The sequence below is a fragment of the Melanotaenia boesemani genome, chromosome 6 (assembly GCF_017639745.1).
Source record: "Melanotaenia boesemani isolate fMelBoe1 chromosome 6, fMelBoe1.pri, whole genome shotgun sequence".
Classification (NCBI taxonomy): Eukaryota; Metazoa; Chordata; class Actinopteri; order Atheriniformes; family Melanotaeniidae; genus Melanotaenia; species Melanotaenia boesemani.
In genome coordinates, this window is record NC_055687.1 from 20,449,425 (window position 1) to 20,476,935 (window position 27,511).

Consider the following 27,511-nt stretch of genomic DNA (forward strand, 5'->3'; position numbering starts at 1 on the left):
AAAGTCTGAAGGCAGACACGGCGAGTGCGCTCCGTCTCCCTCATCGAGCATTTTACAGACTTTCCGTCTATGGTCTCATTTACAATCGATCCTTCAATGAATGAGCAATTCAATCACCCGCCTTTGGATGAAGTTGGAATTTTCTTTTTGCAAAAAAAAGACAATGTGACCATGTAGAACAAGTGACTGTTTTATCCCTGTCGGATTTCGGACTACCTTTACTGATCCAAGGAAGAGGCACTTAAGAATGGGCAAACTTCAGTCAAAACATGGTAAGAAACGTCTGAGCTGATAGAATCACAGCATTATTACATTATAAAATTAAAAGTAATTATTATGTCAGCAAAAGTAACGATTATGTTTTGCATCCTTATCCCATGTTTCAAAGCGTGCAAGCGCAGGGAAAACCCTGAAGGTGAGGATAGACGCATCTTTTTGCATGATGAAAGCTTATAAATGATGATAACGTATTAAACCACGTGTTTGAAGTCTTCACCTGAAAATCGGTGCATGCTCTTCATGTTCCAGGAGACAGTTTTGTCGTGAACGCCTTCCTCCGAAGAGGGATGGAGGAATGTGAGAGGTACAGCGCAACAGATCATAAGATGAAGAACATGCAGGTATAGACTTTTTTTTTAAATACATTTTCTATAACTTTTCTTTTAAGTCTACACATATAATAAATATATATTTTGATTTAAAAAGATAAAATCATGATCACAAAGCATTTTTAAGAGTGGAATTAAAAAGTATTTTCTGTTTAAGTTGGGTTTTTATCACATACACTCGTATTTCTTTGTGCTAGGCAGTGTAGACTATACATATTTGACACTTTTGCAGAAGCAAAATTCACTATTAGAAAGAAAAAGATGTGTCAAGTGTGTGTTTGAATTTGCTGATGAAATAAGTCTGTCAAACACCTCAAAGTTGTCTAAAAGAAGCTGTTACATTCTCTTTTTTCCTGAAAGTTGAATCTGAGAACTTGTTGACCTGAGTGGAAGTGAACTGTATTCCCAGGCATGCATGAGGACATGCTGATGTCTTTGCAGCATTGTAGCTTGTTGTTCTTTCTGTCATGTCTGGCTCCGGCACAACACTGCAGCGGTTATTTCCCCTCCAGCATCTTTGGATGGGTTATGACAGCTATGAGTGTGTGTGAAGCAGCTTGGCAAAGCAGCACACACACAAAGACAGAGACAGGATGGAAAGGTAGTTATTTCTTAGACTGAAGGATATAAAGTTTGCTCTTGTGGCTGCTGGCATCGTGACTCAGGGCTGTGTCTTTTTCCTCAATGCCTCCCATTCTAGCACTGCTCCCAGCGGACAGCCCTCTGTGGCATAACATTACATCACTTCAATTAGCGTGTCGTTTTAAGGGGTGCTGGACACTCAAGCTCTAAGACAGAAAATAGAGGTTCACAGAGAGTTACTGACAATCTGTGAGGTGGGTGGTTGTAATAGTGGAAGAGTTATGGATTATATCATGGCTGTAAACCGCCCACTCATGGCAAATTAAAAGAGAACTTTACTCTGCTTCAGAGAAGTCTGAGTTCTCATTCCCCTGAAGGAAAACCACGAAAGACATAAGTTTGGCAGTCATTAGTCGGCAGATCCCACCCTCCATTCAATCAAAGTCATAGGCCTGATTTATTTTGTGTCATTAATTGGTTTCATTATAGCCTACTTGCAGAGCAAAACTGGATGACAATCAGAATTTAACTAACAGACTTGCTTCTTATACTTTTTTTTTAGACAAAGTGCAGCAGCATCTGTTATTGGCATATTCATCTTGATGTGTCTTTGTGGTAAATTGTTCTAGTGATGGTACAAAGAAAAATAAAAGTGGTATTTTTTACATCAGAAAATAATTTTGTTGTAAATGAATGTCTTTTGTTTTATATAAGCCAGAAATTTGTTGTACACACCAAACTTTCAGTTAATGAAACAGTTAAAAACTTATCAGTAATCCAAATATTAGCTTACTGCAGCCTTCATATACAGTATCAACGATCCAGACCAAATACATATTTGCTCACTTATTGCAAAGACAATGTGCAACTTCCTGCTTATTTATAGAGACTTATATGTTTATACTGTAGTACCTTCAAGGATATAATCCATGGGGAAATTTTTTACAGCATTTAATTTCCCATCTAATTAACAGACCTCAGTACAGACAGAAAATAACACGAAAAATGTTTCCTTGTCAGATCCTACCTTCACTTAATTAATTCTTCAAAAGGATCAAATTACTTTGTCAAATTTCCAGATATGATTATTGAATTATGGGATCTCAGATGTCTGGAGATCAGACCATGATAAAGCAGGTCCAAGTCAAACAGCAAATAGCAGTAGAGCTTTAGATTTGACGTTTGTAGATCAACTTTAGCCTTCCTCTTGTGAGTGTTTCAGCATTTGGCCCTCACCAGATTGTAGTTCCACCACTTTTTCCAAGTCGATGGGCTCCAGACACAGTTGAAATTACTTATGATTTTATATAGGAGAAGATTAGCCAAACAGGCGGTTTAGCTCCGGCCACCTTCCCCCCGCCTTCTCATTGTCAAATGGGGGAGTAAGATTCCTGAGTTGTCTGGCTACGACTTCAAAGCACAGAACTAGGAGTTATAAAAGGGCTCTGATAACAGTGGAGGCTCCGAACCTTCACTCCTCACTTCTCTATCCTCCCTCTCCAACCAGGGGGGGGGATGGGCTGAGGAATAGTGTGCTAGTGGGGTGGATCCATTTGGTTAGATTTTTTTTCATCTCGTCAATAAAGCAATCGTTTTTATCCAACAATTCCTGACTGCGTTGCTGTGTTGTAGCAAGAAATAACAATGTTCAAAAGATCTGTTTAAATATTGATGTTACTGCAAACCATGATTCAAGATTGCAGCTGGAAGGTTGCCCTCACTGTGCAATCTCATTAAAATGTGTTGTTAGGAGTCAACGAGAGTATGCTTCAACTGGAGGATGTTGCTTATCTTGGCAGTAGTCATCAAAATTTCAACATTTCTTTGCAGGTGTTCTAAAACAAGTTGAACCTGTTCAAACACCTGGTGTGATGTCAAAGCGTTACAGTAGAGATCAAAGTAGTGGACCAAGGTAAAGCATTAAATGAGTAGTTGTGAATATGTGCAATTTGCCCCAACCCATACTTATTGGTGAACAAGTTCTGTGAAGCGTCACTGTTTCACCTCTGGAAACTGCTGTTCAAGATCCTCGCAAACAACCACTGCAGCTTCATGCAGATATGCTCGAGTGCCCAAATATTGACAGGGTAGTTCAGCCTTTCAGCACTATCTTTTGACTCCAAACTTCCCACAGACCTGGCGTGTGAAGAGGGAGTGTGTCAACATTTTAAACACCACAACAAAGACCTTTATTGTTCCTCTTTGAAAGGTTAATGATATCTCACTTGAAGTAAAAGAAAAGGGGGCTCACTAAGGGATTTAGGTGGATGTAATTATGTGTCAAAAAGCATCAAGACACAAATTTATTTTGACTTACAGAGAGTTACATAGCTTTCACCCCCCCAATAATAAATTAGATTTAAGAGCATAGTTCCCATGCAGCTCACTAAACTAATTGTACGCTAATGTTTTTTTAACATTCATTTGGAATCTATGAATAAGACTTTCCCCCTTATATAAAATCCTCATTCAGTGATCCTGCTGAAAATAGATGTTTTGTTTGGACAGTTATGCCGCTGGACATTTGGGTATATCATCTAGTCACCACGTTAATTTTGAGTAAGCAGTATTTAATTTGGATCTGAGGCTGGGATATCTGTGTAATCTTAAGACTACAGCCTAAAAAGACATTTTTAGTTTTTAGCACACTGCTGTAAGTGTAAAACTGAGATCCTTTTTGTTTAGTTTTGAGTTGTGTGTGCACTGGATACAAACTTGCAGACTTCAACTACTTCAAGACTTCTTTCAAGAAATATTTTTGGCTGCAACATCTTGTGACTTTTTACTTTCACCTCATCTAAGACCGCAAATGAAAAAAAAAAAAAAAAAGCATCCTAGCTGAGGCACTACCAGGGAACAATGCATGAAGGAGAGGAAACAAAAAGGTATGCTCATATATGTACTGCTTTTGATGAGACTTGAAGGCATTTGGAGAGTTTGTTTTTTTTCCACCCTTTCTCTCTTTTTTTTTTTTTCCTTTTTTTTGAAATTGGCTTCACAAGAAGGCGAGCTGTGAGCCTTCATCTCTGAATGAAAAGCATGTGGCTGGCATCCAGAACAGCGGGGTCTTTCAGCACGGCCCCGGCAGACATCTGTTCCTGGTTTGTACAGCAAAATCCTGGAGCAGAGAGAGGGGCTGTGGTGGGAAGGGGGTGGTGGGGAAGAGGAAAAAGGAGGAGGAATAGGGGTTAGGGTGTTTTATTTATTTATTTATTTATTTATTTACTAAAGGGAGACTTTGAGGGTTTTAAAGATAGAGGGGAAGGGTCTCGTCTGATTTTTCCAATGTTTTGTGGATAGAGACAGAAGCTGACTGTTGACCTCGTCTCACCTTAGCTTCTGTCATCTTGTAGCAGCTGTTACACATGTGAATCAAGCAGCTTTCTTGTAATTTTTCAGTCATTTGTTGAGCAAAAAACACCCTGTCAGTGTAAACATCACCTGGTTGTCTTCTCCACTTGTCCCAGAGCCTGAGGTGCTTGTTGTAGTCCTCTTTTCATGTTCAAATGTTTAAGTGTGCATCGCCTCTTAAGTCGGAGGTCGAGTCTTTTAGTCTGTGCATGTGGGAGTGAATGAGTGAGTGAGAGGTACAGAGTGGTTTGTGCGGCTCTGCCTAATGGGGAGAGACATCAGAACAACTCCGAGCAGATTAAATGTTTATTTTTCTCAGAATATTTATACTGTCTGAACTACTTTGAAGCAATTTGCTTTCTTTCCCCCTAAGCCCCAGATGACTTGTGCTCATGAAAATGAAAAAAAAAAAAAAAAAAACTGTCAGGTCAATAGCCAGTCAGACTATTGAGGGACATGTTGGGGGGGGGTTCTCATTGATCTCATCCACCAGAGTTTTGCTTGCTTTATTATTTTAATTATCAGATTTGCAGCTGCAACAAACTCCTCTTACTGGTTGGATATATGATATTTTTAACTTTGTTGTAGCAGGAAACTCTTTTTTTGTAACAATATAGCAGAATAATGGGGTCCTTGCCATGGAAAGTACTCACTCTCCTACTGTGTGTGTGTTGTAATCCAAACTCCTCTGTTTTATGTTGCGGCAGTCGATCTGACCACACCCGCATATCATCGCATCAACATCCTGTTCCATTTGAAGCAATCAAATTTTTACATTTCCAGAGATGAAGTTAGCTGATTTAATTAAAAAAAAATTCCTGCAAGCTGCTGAAGTTTTACCTTTCTTTCAGTTTATTTCAGTTAATTAAGAAACACAGTAATGCTGTTTCTCTTAGCTAAGTTAGATCGACTTTGTTCAAAAGAAAGGAAATCTGTTTATAGTCACATCTAAAGCTGCTTTAAGGCTATGGTTGTAAACAAATAATCTAGATTTGATTATATAATTGAATTAGATTGTGAGCATTAATGTCCCATTGAGGGGGAAAAAAATAAACGAATAATAAAAAGACAGCAGTTATGCAGCTGTCTGGTTCTCGTGATGTATGGCATCACATTTTTCTTAAGAGATACTGATGGGCAGAAGTCACACAGAGTCACTTTTGGCAATTGAAGCTAAAACGTAGGCCAAGCTGTGATTAACAATTGGAGCAATAAAGAAAGGCATAATGGGGGGAAAAAAATAAGATCTTGGTTGGTGAATAGCAGAATCATCTGAAAAACTGTCAGCCATAGATGGTCCACGTTTTTAGCAACAAAGTTTTTATTTAAAAAGCAAAACCTGCAATTCCTGATCCAGAAGTAGAGTTTTGAGGAGACCTATTTTTCTGGTGTAAATGTATCTATATTGTCAATTCTCTCTGTTTTAGTGAACTACAACTGACATTTCCATAGCTTAAATGTATAATTTTTTTAAATAATATATTTTGCAAGGAAATTCCAGCTTGATGCCAGAGCCCTGTGAGACACATTCGCCATATAGGGATCTATCCCTATACATCCCATTTGGTGCCGACCTAAAATTTTGTGTCAAATTTATGTAGCTTAGTAAAGTTAATGTGTCACCAATACGTGAAGCAACACATTCAGATTAAAGTAGCTGATCTGCATTGATAAAATGCAGAGGTTGTTTTTGTTTAACTTTAGCTCATTAACCAATTTGTTTCCCTGGAAAGGCATTGCTTTTTTGCCAAGAAATGTCACACGATAGATAAGATGTGATGTATTTGGCTGGATTCACATACTATCACTTCAGTACAGAGGTCCAAAACTACCGAAATTAAAAAAATAAATAAATACAGAAATATAAAAATGGCTCAATAAACACATTAATATGCCATAATATTTTACAAAAAAAAAATTTAAATAGTTTTTTCCATTAAGAAACCTATAAAACATGACATAAATGTATATTTCTTTTGTCATTTTCAACTGTTTTAATTTAACTTTGTGTTAATATTCCTTTTTTTTTACATTTCCATGTCATTTTCAGTTAAATTTATTAATTTCTTTTGTGATATTTTTTAATTTTCTGCCTTCATTTTTATGCCTGTATTTCTGTATTATTTTCCTTTTACATTTTCTTATCCACAGAATTATTTATTTCAAGGAGTGTCTTGGGGCAGATCCTTGCCTATCAATCAACACTGAACAGGTCACAGGCTGTTGGTGCACAGAGGATTATGCAGCAGGACTGCACCAGATAAATGTGCTTGGAAAAAAATAGAGAAAAAAAATTCAAGATTTCAAATAAAGGCGATGTAAATATTATTGTGAATAAAATAGTGTCAATAAACAAATGTGTTAAATAAAATGTTAAATGGAAATATCACAGAAATAAATCATTTTGGGGATAAAAATGTAAAAGAAAAAAAAATTACTGAAATAAATACAGGCATAAAAAAATAAAGGAGGAAAAATGTGACAAAACAAACAAACAAACAAACAAACAAACAAACAAACACACAAATGATTAAAGTGAACTAAAATTACATGGAAAAGTAAATAAATAGGAATATTAACCCAAAAATAAATTAAAACAGTTGAAAATGAGAAAATAAATATAAATTAATGTCATGTTTTACAGTTTTTTTTAATGGAAAAACTATTTCTAATTCTTCTTGTTTTTCTTCTTCTTCTCCTTCTCCTTCTTCTTCTTCTTCTTCTTCATTTTTAATTTTGGCAGTTTTGATCCTCCATACGTCAGGTTAGACTTATTCGTCCCTTTAAATGGGATGACGCTGTGTGCTGTCATTGATTCCTTGGCCGGGTTGGTTTTCTTTGTCAGCGTTGCCTACAAGAGACACTGTGTCAAAATTCACAACATTGTTACTGTTTGATAAGCTGTGAATTATTTTTTAAGTTTAAGTTGTTTTAGATAACCAAAACTTTGCTCTTCTCATCCTAAGTCTCGGATGTCAGAAAACCTGATTCTCCAAATTGAGAGCACTCTCAGTTCTGTCAGTTGAATTTAAGACACTCTCTACTCGTAAGTTATTCTCACAGTCCTACTTTAAAGAAAACAGAATATCATTATAATGCATGTTATACATCTAAATCCCACCTTAACAAGCCAGACCAGTTATAAACATGTTTCCATTCTTGTAGCTAAGCTAATCTAACCATCTATTGACTCTAGTTTGAAATTAATATCTGTGTTTTATTGTAGTATTTTTATAGTTGTGTAAGTATACCTTAAAATGGGTGTCATCAACATGTACCATCAGTTTTCATATACAAAATGATTGGTGCTTCTTGATAATTTAGTTTGATTTGATTCTGTCCATTTTATGGACACTTAGCTTTACCACTGGCTTTAGCGTATTGAATAAAGATTTATGTAAATTTCTTCTGTAGCTCAAAAGAGAATAGAATATAATTACACAAAGCAAATGACAGTCACTCCACCTCCGTTATCACTGGTGCGTCTATCTATAGACAGACGACTTGAAGCTCTGTTGCCTTTAGAGATATCTCAGCCTCATCATCACCACTTTGAAGTCACTTGAGTCTTGTCGCTGCTTTCATGATATTTATGAAATATCTGTTTGTGAACTTCAGACATCAGTATTGCTTCACAGGAGTAGATGACAGCAAGTCTTAAAGCACTTATATGTGAATATCTCAACTTCCAGCTTGGAGCACATTCTGTGTCCTCAGTGATACTCCATGACCTACATGTGCATGGTCACCGATGACAGAAGCTGGACCTCACTTCCCCTGCCTGTTTGGTGTGGTGGTGCCTGTTCAGGGCAGCCCCATTGAGGGTTAATGCTGGTCTGTGTCTTTACTTCTGCTCCCTGCCAGGGGAAAGAAAATACCTGAAGCTAGAGTCCAGTGCTTAGCACTGACATTTTTGGCAAAGGCTGCTGGATTCAAGTCTGTGTTTGATCTTGTGCTCTCCCAGCCAAGTAAAACACCGGGAGACTCAAAGGTTATTACATTTTAGTGTGTAAGGTATGTTTCCACATAAACCCCTGTTCGTTTCCAAGTGGACTTCATTTCGCAAGCCTCAGAGCAGCCAGGGGAATATTATATATTTTTTTTCAGTTATAGTTTTTTATTTTGTTATATATTTTGTCATTATAGCCAATGTTAATTGATCACATTGTTTTCATTTCATAATCAGTGAGAGGAGTGCTTGTAATAACCTGAGGACAAAGGAAGCTTTCAAATGGGTTACTTAAACATTATCTGAGGAGACACAGAGGATGTGTGATTATTCAAGATATTCAAGATGTTGATGTTTGAAATATTTGCAGACTAAGTTTGAGGTCATGCTTGTTTGCTCAGAAGACAGCGGAATCCTCTTTAGCACACAAATGTGTTATCAACTGAATTCAGTCAGTGAAAACCTTAGATTGTCTCCATTTGGATCAGATGCTGACCTGACTTATTTATTACACAGTACAAACATACAGGAAACTAAATGGCAGTGTGCATCACAGCACACTTACAGCTATAAATCTTAGGTATGAATACCTCTGCTCTTCTTGTTTCTATGAGTGAGTACTGGATGTAACAACCAGTATTTATGTAGAACAGTCAACATGATCTGTGCTTTTGGAGTGCTCTTCAACACCTTTCATGTTGTGATGCAGTGTGATCATTCCCCTGGACCTTCACTTTTTTCTTATATGTAAAGCCTTCAGGGTTACCCCGAAATGCTTCAGAACTTCATCCATGCCCTACATTCATGAACCTGGCACCATAGTAGGGTTGTAGCTGGAGTGGAACACCACACAGACCACAGACCCTGGTTTCCTGCATGCTAGAGAAAAAGTCCAGTGGATGGCATCCAGAGCTGCTGCCATTGTTATTCAAAGTTGTGTTGCTTTGCTATTTTAAACAAAGTCTCTGCTTCATTTTAGGTCGTTTTGAAAAGACAACGTGTTACGAATGGCATTAAATACTCTATGTTGAGTTTTATGAGTGAGTGTTTATTCATGCAAGATCATTTTAATGTTCAAGGTAAGCCTGAAAATCTTTGTTCACAGTTGAACAGATTTTCCACAAGATCTATCTTCCTGTCTTCCATTTTCATATCCAAGATGCTGTTGCATAAGAAATATCAAACACAGTCTAACCCAGACCCCCGAGGAGTCTTTCTCTGCTCTAAGCAGAGCCTTCCCCTCTTTGGGACCCCAAGCTTGCACATGTGTGGGTATCGCTGTTACTCAGCTCATAAAACGCCACAGTCCCATCTGAAAGTGGTTAGCTGTTGAAACACACTAGGAGCTTCAAAGCTTGGACCCAGGTTCTGCAGACAGCACAGGCCTTCTGCACAAAACATTCCTCTCCACCAAGGAATGGCTGCAAGCTTGCTTTTGTTACACAAACCTGTTCCTGTCATCAAAACCCACAATGGGTCTCCACTAATAGGAAGTGGTTATTTTTGTCATTGGTGGTGAGTTTTCAGAGGGATTTAATTAAGAAAAAATAACCATTTTCCAATAATTCTCTTTATATGTTCAGAAGAAATGCGAGCTCTGCGGTTCTCACAATATAAGATGGCTATAGACCAAGACACCTTTTGTGCTCTTTCTATAAATGACAAACAGAGAGGGAGAGGATGAAACACAGCTGAAAGAGACCTCTGTTCTCATTTCCTCTGAAGGTAGCCTTCTTTTCTTCCCCCACCCATTTCTTTCCTGAGCCCGTCCACTTCAAAAGCTGACCTGGCCCTGTGTACCATGAAACATGTTTACCTAAAGGCTTATTTCAAATAAACAGCAGTTCTCCTTGAGATGCCTTCCCCACTTACTGAGAGCCTGCTAGAGAAAGCATCTGCTCATAGGAAATACATAACAAAGAAACAGACTGCAACGTCATGTTATTTCATGATGTTGCTGCTCAGCAACTATCGTTGCATATAGTGCTATAGAAAAGCAGTCATAAGAAAACTTGGTTACTTTGGTCAGAAATTATGGTTAAGAAGCCGGGAAGCTTTTAGGCAGGCAGGACACTTCCTTATAAATGAATAAACAAAATGCAGATGCATTACAGCTCAGCAAGATCTTTCTTTATAACCAGCACCTACTTCTTTGTGTTGATAGGGGCATGACTGATCCTATCACTTAAAAAATGCCTAGTGTATCAGAATATATGAACTTTTACCCCCACCGTCACATGCTCACACTGAGTACTGCTCTCTCTTGGAACCTCCCAATATTTCAGTTGAGCTTTTAAGGTGTTATTGCACATCAGCACCCTCTGCTTTTAAAAGTATAAATCCTCTTTGAAGAACTTTTATCAGGCATCAAGTGTCACACACAGTGCTTCAAGTGGACTAGACCCAGACCCTCTGCATGTTAGAGAGAAAGACTCCATCAGGCTTGTTGCTTACAGCTAGAGATAAGATAAGAGCATAGAAGGACACCAATGTAAAGCCAGTGCAGCCCATGTTTCAGTGCAGATTCTTTCCCAGTCTTGCAGACATGGTTTCCATAATTATGGCTGGAAAAACAGCAGTTTTCTATTTGGTCTGCTGCAAAAGTTGAGCTGGAGAAGGAGGTGGAGCCCGAGCTGCCCTCTGCACCATGGCCTTTTGATCTCTGCTTGTGCCATGGATGAATTGCGTTTCAGTATTTCACACTGTGGAAAAGTGTTTCAGACACACAGGGTGTCTGTCAGGTCACTAAAGTGCACACATGTGAGCCTCAGTCTAAAATGGAAGAAGCACAGATGTTACACTTTCACTGACTGTGGCCTTAAAATCTCTGTTTGGTATATTTGTATAAAGTTGTAAAAAATAAATAAAGAACATTATAATTCATGCTTTGCACTGGGAGGTTTTAAAATTCTTGTCTTGTAGCTATGATTTCAAAAGTAATTCATCATATGCAGCCCTTTATATATTTTTTTCTTTCTTTTTTTTTTTTGAACAACAATTTTCTTTGAGAATAATTCAACAGAAACATGAATGAGCTTTGCATGATTTTGGTGCATCAGTAATTTGCCTATGTGCTAGAATCCCCCCCTTCTCCATCTCATCTGTTTCTCGTCAGCTTTGTGTCTTTTTTTCATGGGAAGTTGCATCTCAAACGCCAAAGCATAACTGCCAGTGGCCCTCTGGCTGTGCTCCATTTTACATATCCAGGCTTTCTTCACGTTGTCTGAAGATCATGGAGTCTCCTGTGCTTCCTGCACCCAGCAGGAATGTATTTTTAGGAATTCTCAGGAGAATACTTGGTGTTGACCCTGTGATGACCTCTCATCCAGTTCCAGGCCTGTGAGGAACTTCACAGCTTGGAATTAAGCCTGTTCTTGCAGTGTCAAGAATTCTCATGGTCTTTGAGACTGGTAATCCCTGCCGGCTAGAGGAGACAGCGGTACCGGACAGTCAGGGAGAGTTACACTACAGCAAAAAGGGAACGGAGATAAAAGGTGTGCAGGCACTTTGAACAGGCATAAGATGATTTTTTTCCTAGTATGTCCTAAGCTTTTTATGTAGTGTTGAATGCTGTAATGTAATGTAATGAATGATTGTGGATTCAGGACATTTTTTTACCCAGGACGGTAAGGCTTCAAGCCTCAATATTTTTATAGTAAAATGATGTCTTGGTACCTGAAGTTTAGCAGATGTCATTGAATATGCTTAGGTTGTAGTAGATGAGTTATTAGTGGTTGTGCCTGAACAATTGCCTTATGTGTTGCATCCTACTACACCGTATTGTGTATTTTGGCTGTCTATAATGCAAGCCTGAATCCCACCCATGCAGTACAGCACAACAGCCGTTCACTTCTGTTTATCCAAAAAAAGCTTCCCAGATGAATGTGTCAAGAAGTCATACATTACTGGCTGATTGGTCACGGCTGTGTAAGCGCCTCATTTTTACTTGAATGCATCTGCACTTCTCTGTGTTACCCATAGGAAGCAGTAATTAGTGAACTGTAGAGCTGCGGTTTTGACCCTGAACCTGTTCTTCTCTTGGTGGAAGACATGTTGAGGGAAACTAGCAGGCTGCTTTTAAACCAATCTACAACCATCTAACAAAAAGAGTGTTTTAGATTAAAGTGAAAAGAATTGTGTATACACATAAACAGTTCTCATGAAGTTAAGCAAGAGCCCAGTATCTAAGACAGTTACAGAATGAATGTTATTTATGATACAGAAATGAATTTGCAGTAATATTAATTCAACTCATGTCGTTACTGGCTGATAAAATGGTATTGTGCAATGGTAAATTGCATATCTATAAATCAACTATTTCCTCAACTGAAGTTGTCTCTGCAAGCCAGGCTGAAGCCAGCATTTGGACATAAAGAGACAAGAGTTTTACTTTTGAATCTATGCCCATGATATTCAATTTGAAGTTTCGTGAGTCTTGGCTGTGGGGAGGTTCAAACCTTGAGGGTGGTGGCCTTTCTGTGTGGAGTTTGCATGTTCTCCCGTGGGTTCTCTCTGGGTACTCTGTCTTCCTCCCACTGTCCAAAGGCATGCATGTTAGGCTAACTGATGACTCTAAATTCTCCCTAGGAGTGAGTGCGAGTGTAAATGGTTGTTTGTCCCCTATGTGTTGTCCCCGTGATGGACTGGTGACCTGTCCAGGGTGTACCCTGCCTCTCACCTGTTAATGCTGAGATAGGCTCCAGCTTACCCTCAACCCGTAATGGACTAAGCGGTACAGAGAATGAATGAATGATGAAGTTGTATATTAGAATAAGCTGATTGAAATGACAAAACCCAAACAAAAAAGGAATTAAAGCAGATGGAGATCCCTGCTGAGAGTCAGATCTCACACAGACAGTGGTGCAGTGCAAGGTATACTGGATATGAAGGATATAACTGTAATGTGCTGCAAGTCTCTTTTTTCCCCCCCTTGGAAAACAAATACTGACTTTCTTCCAATACTAATTGTCTTTTTTGGATGGGTTGGTTAGGTTTAGGTGTGTGTTAGCACACTAATTAAGGGTGCCAGTGCCAAACAAAGAAAACAGGTGGATATTTTAGGAGGGATATTTCCACAGACTGTGCACTTTGGAGCTTCATGATGCCCTTTACTGAATATTCAGGGAATATTTAACAGATACTCTAAAACATTCCAAAAATGTTTTATTTTACATTATCTTCATTCTCACATTTCTTGCACTTTATACATACATCAACAGGCTGGACTTTTTTTTCCTTTTCTTCCACCAAATGTGTTTTTCAATGCATTTGACCCTAATTTTCCCTCAAATGACCTCAGCACACGGAGTACACCACCAAAACTCCTAATTGTTTCCATTACATTTAAGCTCTGAATGTGAAGGGTCTCTTAAATCTGCCGTCAAAACTATGATGGACAAAAGATTAATAAAATACATGTGACCAGATTCTGCCACTCACAGTGCACCATTTATTTGATAAGTTATTGTCTTTGCACTGCTTTGTACTGCAGTTCCAGAAAGGTGCCTTGCCTCTCCCTTCACCCTGCTCCCATATCAGAGTATCTCAATGGGCAGCCGCTGCATAGGCACCCTGAATGAAGGCTTCTGAAATGTAACTGTCTCTAATTCATGCAGAATAATGATACCTGTTACTTGAAGGCATACATAAGATATATTACAATATGTAAAAGCTGCTTGCCTATAGTTGGGTCAACTGAATATGGCAACAAGTATTCTGTTTATCACAGGGCACTTATTCTTATCACTGAACATAACATTCATGCTTCTCCTTAACAATCACCTGTTTTTGCCTCCTGTTTATACATGGCCAATACTCACTGATATTAAAGGAAGATCACAATTTATACAATCAAATCTAATTCCTGAAGACCTCTCTTGTATAAGGAAAATATTACTAGCTTTATTTGCACTAACCCAAAAAACAGATTTATGATTATGTAACTGTTTCACAAATGACATGGGATAAGATTAGTTACATTTGAGAGGAACTGAAGGAGCTAGCAAGTGGACAGAGGTAACTACTGCATGCGCAATACATAGGTGAATAAATCGACCAACTGTACTCAAACACAATATATAGAAATAGAAATATATGTTTCTTTTATGTCCTTGCTAAAAGAAATTGGAAAAAAGTCCAAATGAATGAATAAATAATCAAAATGGAAATAGCTAAATAAAACTTAGTAAAGGTAGCTAACTGTCAGGCTGAAACAATACCAGTTAGCGTAATTTACATGCAATTTACAATTTATGTTGGTAAAGATAAATTAAAGCACTGATAATGATTGTATGTTTTCATTATTAGTTTAGAAGTGTTTCAAATTTGCATCTACTTGTCCAATAAATCTTGCATTTTTTTCTCCTTTGTTATTTCCCGTCATATCCCTAAATCAGTTAGGATTTATCTAGCACTGGATGCCCCAAAACATTACACACTGCACTTATAAATAGTCAACTAACTACTACTGAAGGATAAACAGCTGAAATAGTTTATAACATTATGAAAATAATGGTTAAATGTGTTGCTGCCAGTACTGTAGCAAACTTAACCAAAACAGTTTATTCACACAGAGCTGAATTTGATCAGATTGTTTACTGAACACTCGTAATCTGTCCTGAAAAGTACATTTGGAACATAATGGCTACTGATAAAGAGGTACTTAAGCATGTCAGATAGGGCCGGGGGGGGTACATCAGATAAAATAGGTTGTAGACTGTGCTCCATACAAAAGCATGGGTAATGTTGCAGCTCTTCAACACTGACGTGCAGCTGTCCTTCCCTAACTTGGTTTGTTTACATTTCTCAGTCACCCGCAGGAGCTCAGTAACGCCTGTGGCTCCACCAGCCTCCAACCACAAAGCCTCGCCCCTATGATCTGCCAAGCCTGCTTTTCAAAGCTGTGACTTAAATCTCTTACAGCTTAAGAAAATGAACAGCGAAAACAGTGGTGTCGGTGGTTATCTCACAGGTGAGAGCAATTATAGTTGACATCTCAATGCTGGACAGACAACTGGAAACCTGACACTGACTATAGTACATAAAAAGCATTCTCAGGTGAGAGTGATTGTGTTGGAATAGTTTTACCCAGCAGAAGTGCAGGTATACACCACACTGAGGTGTTTATAAAGCTTTGTTGACTGTAACTGACAGACCAGTTTGAAGATTTGATTCATACTAATCCTTCCCTTTATGGGATCATCACAGCTGGTCAGTTTCAAATACTCCTCAGATGGAAGTGCCTACCTTTGGACCATAATGGGATTGGCATCCAAGCCACCTCACCCACAACCTGGCATTCTGAGATCCTCTATGTTGTTTAAAGGGCCCGTGGAATGTGGAACAAATCCTCTCAGCTTTATCAGCCTGGACGCGCTCCCCATTGGCCAGGCTTAAGAGCCGGGGCCTGTGCAGGAGCGTACAGAATTTCACATGTAGGCCAGAAACAGAGGAACATCCTGTTTGAGTCCCACACTGGCTTTGATATACTGTCGCCTTGTGCACTCTCCTCTTTCTTGTTTGTCAGAGTGTGTGTGCATGCTCCGATTATGTTGTGCATGTGTCCTTAGTGTGTACTTTTCTTGTTGCCTGGTTATATTTTGGAACTGAGAGGATGTATGGATTGTTTGATTTGTTAACTTATAAAAAAAATCACTTTGTTTTTTGTATCTTTTTTTCCAGTCAGTTGTTGAGATAATGGTCAGTAGGTTAAGCCATAGTGAAAACAATTGTTGATTTAATTTAATGCAGTGGATTAAAATGGTTTTGTATTTCTTACTAATATGCTTTATCTGAAAACATGTAGATCTAAGGCATGCTTTTATACACATAAAAAGATGTAAGAAAATGCAGAAAAGTGCTCTTTAATATCTAAATATTTTATATGTATGATTCTTCTCCTATTAACAGCCACAGACAGTTAAACATTCAGCAGACTGTAATCACTACGGATGCCTCTGAGGACAGTTTGATGTAGTAAGTTGAGTAAGTTTCTCTCAGTAATTTGAGAGAAAATTCTTAATTATATCACAGGGTTCATGATCATCATTTCATTTCTGAGAAGGTTCCATATTTAGGAATTTCTGGAAAATCAGGCAGGCTTAGGTTCTTTCCAATTTAAAAGAATGATTCTTTTTAACTGGTAAAGAGGTCAGACTCGAGGCACAAACTTTTCCATTATGAGGCATCATCATATTGAATTAAAGGAAAACCTTCAAGCCTTAATTTATGAAAATCCCAGAACATAATTAAATTAAAGACTGCTTCACTAGTGATCGTTTAAAAAAAAGCCCATTTATCAAAATCTTTTAGTGCGTGTAACATGTGACATTGGTCATATAAATGTCTTTGCAGAAGCTATTGGATTACACCAAGATGCAGATAATTAAACCAACATGATCTCTCTGGTGTAGTCATGTGTGGCAACACATTTTATAACTTAACACCATTGTTTTGTGTTTCCATGAAGGCTGCATTGTGATTTTCTCTTTGTAGTAACTATTAACATGCATGAACAGCATTAAGACTTGTAGTGCATAGGATTTCATTCATTTGATTTTTGAGTTTGATTCATTTTCTGGTATGAAGCTATGGTATCTCCAGTAGCTGTGACAGCTGAGAGGAGGCTGCCCCATTACACCAACGTCCTATTAAAGCCCACTTTAATGAAGGCAAGCTGATTACAGCACTGGTGACAGATGCAAGGTGGTCAGCCAGTGATGCTAATCTTTATTTATGCTATTCCACAGGTCATAATCAAAGTGAGAGAAAGATCAGTGATAGGGGCGAGGTGGGAAGTGGAGGGTGACTTTCAGTGGTTTACATGTTACTCTTACATAGACAGGCAAGCATGTTCATCTCTCACCACAGCTGTTGTTACACTAGGACCGAAGAGGCTTCGCCCCAGTGATTCATGTCCTGCCAAGGGAGAGGTTTTGCCTCTTGTTTGACCTCAGAGAGAGTCCTGCTAGCCTGAAAGGGCCATATCTGGGCCATCTCAGCTGCATGGGGCTAGTCCAGATGACAGGGTGGCATTCTGCTCTGATCTTATTTCCATTCATAGAAAGGCACATTAGGGTACACTGAAACACAGATAAAATACAAATATTTGCAGACAAAGGCATAATAAATCAAGTTAAGCCTGCAAAAGTAGGCTCTTTATTATTGCTTATGGCTTTTTTATGTTGATAAAACTTGTGCAAAATAAATAAGAACATTAATACGTTATACTGTACTAACAACTGAGTCGTAACATCATAATTATTTTAACTTGAAAGCTGAAGTCTGATTAGCCAAGTGAGTTAGGAAGAGATATCAGCCATCAACAGAGCAACATATCGTCCTTCTACTGTGTAGCAGAACAGAAAAAAGTTTAAATAACAGACTAAAATTGTGCAGCTGACCTTTTCTCTTTAGCTCCCCACATAATAGACACAGCCCCTTCCCCCTCTCTCCACCCCTCATCTCCTTCTCATTTGCTCTGCCTCTCTTTAGTATAACCGCTCACATCTGGGTTTGAGTCAAGGCCAGGTTGGTTTCTTCTGGAATGGAGGGTTTTTATTTCTCAATGGCCCCATTCCTTCTCCAGTTTCATTCTCTGGAATGCATAAGAAAATGCAGTTTGTTTACGAACTGGTGCGCCTTTCTTTATATTGATAATACTCAGTCCTCATTTTCATTACTTGGGAACCCTCAATCACCTCCAATTAATGGTTGGTTGGAGCAGGAATGCTAGTTGGCGGGCTGGTGGTCATGAAGCCTTTCCTGTGGTGCCCTCTTAAGTGTCAGAGAACTCCCACTAATAACCCTTCAGTATTTATCTTCTAATGTATTTCTGCATCAAATAAAGCAAATAACTAGATGAGGAGTTCTACAGAACAATACTAAGGTATTGTTCTTTTTAAATAATAAAAAAATAGTAGTTCCTACTGTGCTGTTCACTAAGCAGAAAAACACACAACTTCTAACAAACACCAGAAAGAAGATTTGAGCATGTTTTTGGATTTTTTTTTTTCCAGCACATGTTTATACTTTGACACGCATTAAGACATCTGATCATGCTGCCATATTTCCTGCCTCGAGGCTGGTGGAACACTGTAAACAATATTAATGTTAGCCTCCTCATTTTTTTAAGACATTTTTTTTCAAAATCAGATGTGCATCATATGGTTTGAAGAATGGACTAAAAGAAGTGTGTGCACTTATTTTTAGGGGGTGAGCTAGAGAGGGAGAAGTGAGAACAAAGATGTGCAGTGTTTTCCAGAGGGAGGATGGGTGGTAGGCAGGCAGAGGGAGAGACAGACTGCTGGGGGATGTCTGATGTCACCTGGTTGGGAGCTATGAAAGCTTCCCCTGGTTACCCTATCCCACATAAAAGTCTGGCAGTAGACTGAGGCTTTAGGGAAGCTTGGCAGAACTGCTGCATTAAACAGGAACAAACATCACACACCTTTCTTTCTGCCTCTTATGTCAAGGTGTTGGAGAGACAGCCTATTTACATGGAACACTGTCAGTGCATATTTGCAATGCATTTTTTAAAGACAAAAGAGATCTAATATCTCATAATTTTCCTGTCATTCTTCTTAAAATGTCTCTCCCACACATGCCTTTCTTTTACACTGCATTAAAGTGGGTATCAAGGATTTCAGGTGCACACAACTGCTGAAAAAAGATCATTTCAAAGAGCACTTTTCCTTCAAAATGCTAACAGATTTGCACGGCCTGCAAAGCAGTTTGTGATCTGATAGTGAAAAAATGAGGGCTGCTAGATGCCAGAAATCAGTTAATTACACATGTGGCAGGCAGATTTGAGCCCAACACCGTGGGCGATGTGGATGGAGATGCCATGTGTTTAGACATTAAACTGCAGACTGCGGTCAGACTCAGCCTGCTCTCTCATTAGCTTCCCCAATGGATGTAATGAGCATGGAGGTGGTCCTGGTGATGGTGGGAGCACCATGTGTTTAACACAAGGCCTGCCAGTCCCCTCATTGAATGCTCAGCAAGACATCTCCTGATATCTGAATTTTAATTAGAGACTAGATTTACTTTTGGCAGCTGGTTGATTGATTTGTTTCGTTATATTAACGCTAAAACTTGTCTATCATTTAGAGGTCCTTATACCTTGCTCTGCACCCCTCATGGGGACAAGGATGGGAATAATCAATGGCTGTCTTTGATGTTCCTCTGAACTGCAGAACAGTGTTCCTGTGTGCACTCCCTCTTTCTTACATATTGCCCTTCATTAAGGGACTGGAGTACAAAGACTGGAGATAAAAGCTTCCAGTACAGAAAGAAAACAACAGCTTGGCTACAGAAACTACTAAAGATGGATACTGTGTGTGTGTATATGAATGCAGATTCTCTCTTTTTGTTTTGAGAATGTGTGTTTGATTATTAAAGGCGGCTTCTTGTTTGGGGCCCAAGGAGTGGTACCAGTTGTCTCCACTTTTCGCAGAAGCCTTCTAAAAACCCACCTCCATCTCTCCCACCGAACTCCAAGAGACCAGAGTGAGCAACAGATAGGCTCCATCTTATAAACTGCATCCTCCTCTGCCACCACTAATGTGTCCTTTCTTGTCTTTGTCACTCTTATCTTTCCTTCCCTCCTTTTTCCCCTTTCCCCCTCACTTTTGCTCTTTCCTTCCTCTCAATCATCTCCTGCATCTCTTCCCTTGACTCCCATTCTCTTTCTGTTTTCTTTCAATGTCTCCGGTAGCCAATTTGCAGGGGCTATCCAAGCGTTGACCTTAAGACTTAACAGGCTCCCCTCTTTTAGTGCTGAAGGTCAGGAGCAGATTATAGGCCGGAGGTATCATCCTCTGAAGTGAGGAATAATCATGGTCTTTGGGATTGCTAAACAGAACCATAGGCCCTGGCGCTGTGATTACTCTGAGAGGGTGGAAAGGGGAGGGGGCTCATTCATCTAAATGCATGCAGATGTTCAGACTCTAAGGCCTCAGCTCTGTCAAAGGTACATGGAGTTCTTTTGTTTTCTAGCATCTATCTGTTTTTTTATTTGTCTCATTTCAGTGGGCCCCCTTGATTCAATCTGCTGAGATTTTATTTCAAAGTGTGTGTGAAGCAGCTTAGAGGGCTGAGAATGACGTAAATAAGATGAATCATTTGTTGTTTAAGTGCTTGTGGTTTAGGGCCTATGCTGCACTTAATTTTCATTGTTTCCACAATCCAATTGTAATTAAAAAAATAGCTGTAAGTGTGTGTGTGTGTGTGTGCATGGAGACCCTATTTCCCTTCCCTTTGTGTGCCTCTGCATTAGCACATGTGTGGAATGCTTTGCGGTTCTGTTTTATGCAGGAAATAGATTATTCACAAATGACAGCACAGCTTTTTTGCCTTCTATCCCTTTGTCCCGTTTTTGTTTTTTACAGCTCTGAAATTGTGTAATTAATCAGTTCCATCCTATCAGCATGGAAGTTTCCATCTGGTATTTATTCTCCATTTAAAATAAATGCGGCAGAGACCCCATTTTTGAGGTTTGTTTTACATAAACTAAACTTCTCCAAGTCGAGCCGTAAGCTATAAATACAAGAAAACTTTTTCCTAAACTTTGGGGTTTCATCAAACACTTCTCAGCGGGTCTCTCATGTCAAGCAAGATGAGAATAAACAGGTTGGCTGAGCTAGAGCACAGATGATGAAGTGCATCACGGGTTTTTTGATGGACGTGAGGGATCCGTTTGAAGGGCTCGGAGGAATCTTGAAAGCTTGGCTGTGACTGTGCTCGCTGCATCCCAGACAGTGAAACACAATAAGCATGCAGATGTTCAAAGTGTTTGGCGGCGCTGGAGCCTCAAGCTCTCTCCCGCTCATCGGAGTAGGAAACACTTTAGCTGGAACTGTTTGTTTTCTCTGTGTCTGTGGTCTGAACTGTAGATTCACTTACATCTCTGACAACCCCCCCCCCCCCCCCCCCCCCCCCCCCTTCTCTCCTTCCTCCTCTCCCTGTCTTCCTCATTTCTTCCCTTGTCCTAGGAGTTTCCAAATGGTGAGCTGAAGGAAGGACAATTCGCAGATCAACATTGTCCTCTGGAGGGTAGGTGGAGAAGTGTGTGTTTTGTTTTTTTTTTTGTTTGTTTGTTTGTTTGTTTTTTTACCATTTAATGACCATCTTTAGGCTCTAACGGCACTTAGATATTTAATAGTGTAGGAAGCAGTTCTAAGGTTTGATGACAGATTCAAAGGTGATTTGTCTCAAATTGCTCATATTAATAGTGATTTTGTTTATATTTATATATTTTTTTTTTATTTAGATAGAGATGTTATTCTTTTTTATTAAAAAACATTTTGGGGAATTGCTGCTCAGGTATTAGGAGATTAAATTCCTCTTCACACAAAAGCAACAAGATCCCACATGTGGAAGGAGAATACACCCGGAATACCTATAGTTTGTCCTACAGAAAGTCTGTTACTTACTTTCAGCATTTGCAAATGCTGAATATGTAAAACATACATCCACTATGAAAATATTTAATTGTGTTTAAAGGGGGGAAAAAAGAACATTTGAATAACTAAAATTTTTTGCGGCTGCATCAGTGTTTTAGGTCTTAGATTTTTATTTATCTGGTTCTCCATTTAGAGATCATCTTATACACACTGTATACACAAAATGTCTTCCTACATCAGAAACCAGTGTTAATGTTTGAAACTTTTACACATTCTCTTGTGTCGACAGTGGTTCTTCCTCCAGAGAAAGCAGAGGGCTGTGAAAGCTACCTGCAGTACCTACACTGCGAGGACGGAGAAAAAGAGGCTATCAGAGATGCCACCAAAGCTTCGGGGAAGAAACGCATAAGCCTAGATGTAAGTGAGAACGTCACCGCCAACATTTTAGGGCTGTGTTTAGCACAACTCATCACATGAGCATTGTGCAACAGAGGTGCAGAAAAAAGCTATAACTTTCAGTAAAATGTTCCACAGTGATCTGTTTTGCAAGACGTTTACATAATCCTCCAGTGATTTTAAATGACAGGGTTTATTTTAGGTCAGAAGAGGTCATAATCCATGTGCTAAGAGCCAATAATGTTAAATATGTTTGTGTGTTAGTGTATGAAAAGTTTGGAGCCATGGGTTTAAAAGCAAGATGCTGGTGGTTAACCAAGCTTCCACTGCACGCCCTCACCCACTGCACAGATCATTTTTCGGTTTACTGACATCCCTCCATACCATATTCTGAACGGACTTAAGAGGCAATAAATAGAATAAATAGATTGTAATGTTTAGACTTGCATGTTATAAAGAACTGCTTAGATATGCCCTTTAGATTGCTGCTAGTTATATGAGATGAAGTGATATTACAAAGCCTTAAAGGGCTCCATGCTTCCCAGGGTCTCCTTCCTTGTTAAGGCAGATTTCCACTGCACCTGCAGCGGGTCTATATTCCAAATTGAGAATTGTGAGGTTTTTTCCCCCTAGAATAAAGCAAACAGGTAAAATCTTGTTAACCTGGTTCTTTTCTATTTGCCTAATTTTACATAAAGACAAAGTACAAAAATAAAATAAAAAAAAAGCTTCAGGCTCGCTATTGTACTGCACCATCTTTAATGCTACAATATATGTCTTCTGAAAATTTTATTACTTATAATGAAAGGAATGGCACAAACAATGAACTATGTTGTAGTCTGCTGCCCCCTTCTGTCATAAATGTTAGTGTAGTCTGTCTTTGACGTGGTGTGATCTTGCAGTGCATATAATGGTCAAAAAGAAGCATGTCAACATTATTTAGTTGTTTACATATATTAAAAAAGCACATATGTTTTCTCAGGACCTGGAGTGTGACATTTCTGTTGAGGATGACAACCGACAAGAGTGGATCTTCACTCTTTATGATTTTGACAACAGTGGGAAAGTTACTAAAGAGGTGTGTGAATGTGTTGGTCAGGCATTTCATTATTATGTTCTTCTCCCTGTACCCCTTGATAGGTATCTTTGTGTATTTACAATATTAAAAATAATTGATACTGAGGATTAATTTCTTTTAAATGATTTTTTTGTGTTACATATCTTTATTCTTCTGCTGTAGGACATGTCGAGTTTAATGCACACTATATATGATGTGGTGGACGCCTCTGTGAACCACTCCTGCCATAACAAGAGCAAGACTTTGCGTGTCAAACTGACTGTCACTCCTGAACCAAGGTGCTTCAGAAGAGAAACAGGAGCAGGTAACTAAAAATAAACACCACCATGAGCTTTTGCCATTTTCAGATGTTTAAATAAATATCTAATATCTATCTAATATAAATCATTTTAATCATGTTAATGAATAAATAACATGATTAAAACTATTCCTAGTTTATGTATAATGACATAAGAATAGTGAATGTAGGACAACGGAACTTTCAGACTGAAGATCACTCTGATCTATGATTGCTCACAGCCTTAATGCAGGTGCTTCCCATGGTCTGAAAGCATGAAGACTTTATGCATGTATGATGGCACCCTATGCCTTTTCCTGGTATGAACTTTTGATCATCTCCTATTCAGATCGTAGTCACCAGGAGGAGGGTCGCTCATCCGACAAACGGCTGTCCTCCTACATCAGGTCAATACCTACAATTGATCCTTAATTTATGAATTTTCTTCTATAAGGCAAATGTAAAAAATGTGCAAACTATTCAGGATGTTCTTACAGTTTTAATGGTGCACTTCTATAGCAGCAGGGGGCAGAACAATGAGCCACCTGCCACTGAGGGTCAACATTACTGTGTGGATGAGAACACAGAGAGGAGGAATCACTACCTGGACCTCGCTGGTATTGAGAACTACACATCTAGATTTGAAGGTAGGTGTCGTTTTTAATTCTGTTTTATAGCCTGTTTGTTATTGTAAACTTTACAATATCTATTTTTTTCTTTTTTTATAAAAGCAATATTACATTTTGAAGTATTGCATTAGAGATTAATGGAACACTTGCTTGAGGTAGCTTTAGCCTTTTTTAAAAAGAGTTAATACGATTAATAACAGATGGAAATACCTCCTCCGAGTAAGTGTTAATAGTACAAAATGAAATACACAACTGATCAGCTGTTTCCATTTTTACAATACTTCCAGCCAAATCCATTTTTTGGTCATTTACATAAAAATCATGTCGTATTTGCCGGAATTTTCTACATGCTAAAATAAAATAAAATAAATATAAAATATAAATAAATAAATCTTCTTTTCTAGATGTATCTGATGCTTTCAATGTAATTTGCAAACTCTACTGTGCCGAAGTCAGAGCCAAGAAGGGTATCTAACCTGTCAGTCACTGCAACTAACACAGTTCCTGTGGTTACTCGCTTGCATGTGCATGACAGCCATCATGACAGGGAGAAGCTCAGCAGAGCTGTAGCACAGCAGAGAGGGAGGGAGAGGTGCCTGCAGTTATATTTGTTAAAATGTCAAATTACATTCAGCCCTACATTTTAAGCTGGCTTTGTGGTTGCACATCATTATATTTAGACAGATTTACTTGAAATTCTGCAACAGTTTTTAAACAATCCTGTAGAGTTAGCTTCATCAATGCAGTACAAACAAAGTGAACTGAAAAGACTTGCAAAAAGCGCTTAGCAATTCTAAGTTTAGTTAGATTTATGTATTATGCATTATTCAGAAAAAAAGGTTACTTCAAGTTATTGCTGTGTAAGATGTTTCCACAAGCTATGAATTATGTAGTTATGTACTTTGTTTTCACACACTGCTTCTCCATTTTGGCTTAGTTTTTGTAAAAATAAATTCTCTGTTATTTTTAAATTGAGGTTTACCTAATTCTAAGACCCCATAAGGACAATATGTTTTTCTTTTTTTTAATGTACTGATAAATAAGCTCTAAGAACTGAAAAATGTGTACTTCTGTTTTCATGACTGTAAACAATGCTGAAAGTTATCTGATTAATTTATAAAAACCACTGCTGTCTCTTTCCTGTCCTTCAGGAAACACCCCTGTCTTCCCCCCTCAGGAAGCTCATGGTCGGGGCTCACAAAGCCAGAGTCGCTCACGTTCCCAGGAGCCGGAAGCCCAAGTTGTTCACCAGCGGCGTTCACAGGTCATCAGTGATAGCTACAACCCTGCAGAAGCTCGAAGCAAAAGTACACATTTCCTCAAATCCCCTAAAGGAACCTACAAGGGGAGTGCTGGGAATAATGGGGGCACTGGGGGTGGCAAATCCACTAAATGCCATGGCTACCATCCTCTTTTGCAATCAATGCTGCATAGTAGCAGTGGTGCAGGCCACGGAGGTCAGGATGTCTATCACATGCCCCATCAAGCTCAACCCTCCAGCCACCACCAGCACCCTTTGCAATACAGTCACAGTAAACGCCTGAGGGCCAAAGCCCGTGAGGCTCTGTCCCCGTCCAAAACCCCTCTGCCACCTCAGTCACACCCTCAGCAGCAACCCCCAGTGCCCTCTGTACTGCCAAGCCTGGAGAGAGAGCAAGCGTCGGGCCCTCCTGGTAGCCCAGGATTTGTGGTTCCTATGGTCCAGCGCCATGAGCATCACCATCACCACGAACACCACCACCACCACCACTACCACCATTACCACCAGACATGACAGCCTTTAGTGTGCAGTGACTAAAACTGTACAGGACCAACCACAACCAACCACACCAGTCTGAAGGACTTAAGTCATCCAATGGGAATGTCTCGTGCTCTGATCAGGATCTTTTTATTCTCCTCCTGCAAGCTATACAGATATATCCTGAGATTAGGTGTACTAATGAAACATGTAGTGTGATGGAAGATGTTACTGGGCCAGAGGGATGTTATTGTGTAGTACCAAAATTGCTGCACAGTTTTTCAGTGTTTCTGTAGATTTTCTGCTGAAATGGCTGCACTCCTTACACACATTCATCAAGGGAATCAATACAGAGAGGAGCAGATCAGATAACTTTTGATGTGTCCCCTTATCTCCTCGTAAGTGTTTTATTAAAGTTCTACAAGCTACATTATATGTTGGAATAATCGTGTTGCTCTGTGTGAGACCTTTCCAAAACACGGATCTCAGGTGTAAAGGTGCTGCTGCTCTCAAGCTTTTCACAGAGGCCTCACTCTTATGGAGCCTGCTGTGGACTGAGGGATTTCCTGTTTGGGGGTCAGGGGGGGATATGCAATCACCACTGCCAATTTTAATGCAAAAATATCTTGCTATATGTATAAAAAAATCTATATATGTAAACACATTTTACTGTATAATTATTATACCCTATATGCATATTTCATCGTGGATATAATTATGCATATATATGAATTTTGTCTTTTATATATTTTAATAAACATTATATAGTTCATTTATATTATTGCAGAGTTTTTGTTTTACTTTCTATTTTTCCTTAAAACACTTTGGTAAGGTGGTGGGTAGCGCCATCTCCTGACTTAAAAAGGTTAAAAAGAATTAGGTAAAAATATTGAAATCAGCTGCCCACAAAATGAGCCAGTTATACGGTGCATTCATAGCTTTCTTTAGGTTTCCCCAGCTTTCAGGCAACTGATGATTCTAAATTGACTGTAGGTATGCATGCAGCGTGCATACAAGTCATGTTTGTCTCTGTGTTTGCCTCGTGACTTCTTTCCCTTTGACAAATGTTTATTCAAACAGCTTCATACTAGAATTGGTTTGATAATAAATGATAGTAAAATAATAATAACATTTAATATGCAGCCCTTTTACAAACTGTCTAGGAAATTTCACAGCTGCAGGACAGACTCTGATAGCCACTAGGTGGCAATGATCGGTAGCTAAAAAAACATAACGTTGGTAGGTTTATTATAAATCAGCAGATTTCCTGGACCTCCATTTAGAGAAGAAATGTTGCTGTCTTCCTTAATAGGCACAGACAACCCAACCCTGATTTATGACCATTTATGACCTTAATCCTCTCCCCCAGTTCACACCTAGCCCTATCCATCACCCAAGAAGCTGTGGTTTGCCTATTTAGAACCAGACTTTAAGAGCTTTATAACATCAGAATGAAAACAAAGTTTAATGACTCATATATTTACTTATTTTGGGACCATA

At 38.9% G+C, this 27,511-nt stretch overlaps 1 protein-coding gene across 3 annotated transcripts; it reads left to right on the forward strand.

Annotated features, from left to right (window-relative positions):
- nkd2b (NKD inhibitor of WNT signaling pathway 2b) lies at positions 1-26,787 on the forward strand. 3 transcript variants are annotated; one of them, XM_041988994.1, is made up of 10 exons: positions 1-272; positions 389-415; positions 529-620; positions 21,483-21,543; positions 22,183-22,310; positions 23,272-23,367; positions 23,530-23,671; positions 23,994-24,051; positions 24,164-24,291; positions 25,425-26,787. In XM_041988994.1, the coding sequence occupies exons 1-10, from the start codon at positions 248-250 to the stop codon at positions 26,045-26,047; spliced, it is 1,380 nt and encodes a 459-aa protein (XP_041844928.1). In that variant the 5' UTR covers positions 1-247; the 3' UTR covers positions 26,048-26,787. The 3 variants fall into 3 exon arrangements, with proteins under 3 accessions (XP_041844928.1, XP_041844929.1, XP_041844930.1); XM_041988995.1 differs by having other exon boundaries at positions 24,167-24,291; XM_041988996.1 differs by lacking the exons at positions 1-272; positions 389-415; positions 529-620 and adding exons at positions 9,139-9,142; positions 15,587-15,591.
- The last annotated feature ends 724 nt before the right edge of the window (positions 26,788-27,511 follow it).

What these genes read in the sequence shown, in the direction of transcription:
- nkd2b (XM_041988994.1), top strand. Translation starts at nt 248, where the DNA reads ATGGGCAAACTTCAGTCAAAACATG. An exon ending in ATAAGATGAAGAACATGCAG is followed by an intron (nt 621 to 21,482) that starts GTATAGACTTTT and finishes CCCTTGTCCTAG; the next exon opens with GAGTTTCCAAATGGTGAGCT. An exon ending in CAGAAGAGAAACAGGAGCAG is followed by an intron (nt 23,672 to 23,993) that starts GTAACTAAAAAT and finishes TCTCCTATTCAG; the next exon opens with ATCGTAGTCACCAGGAGGAG.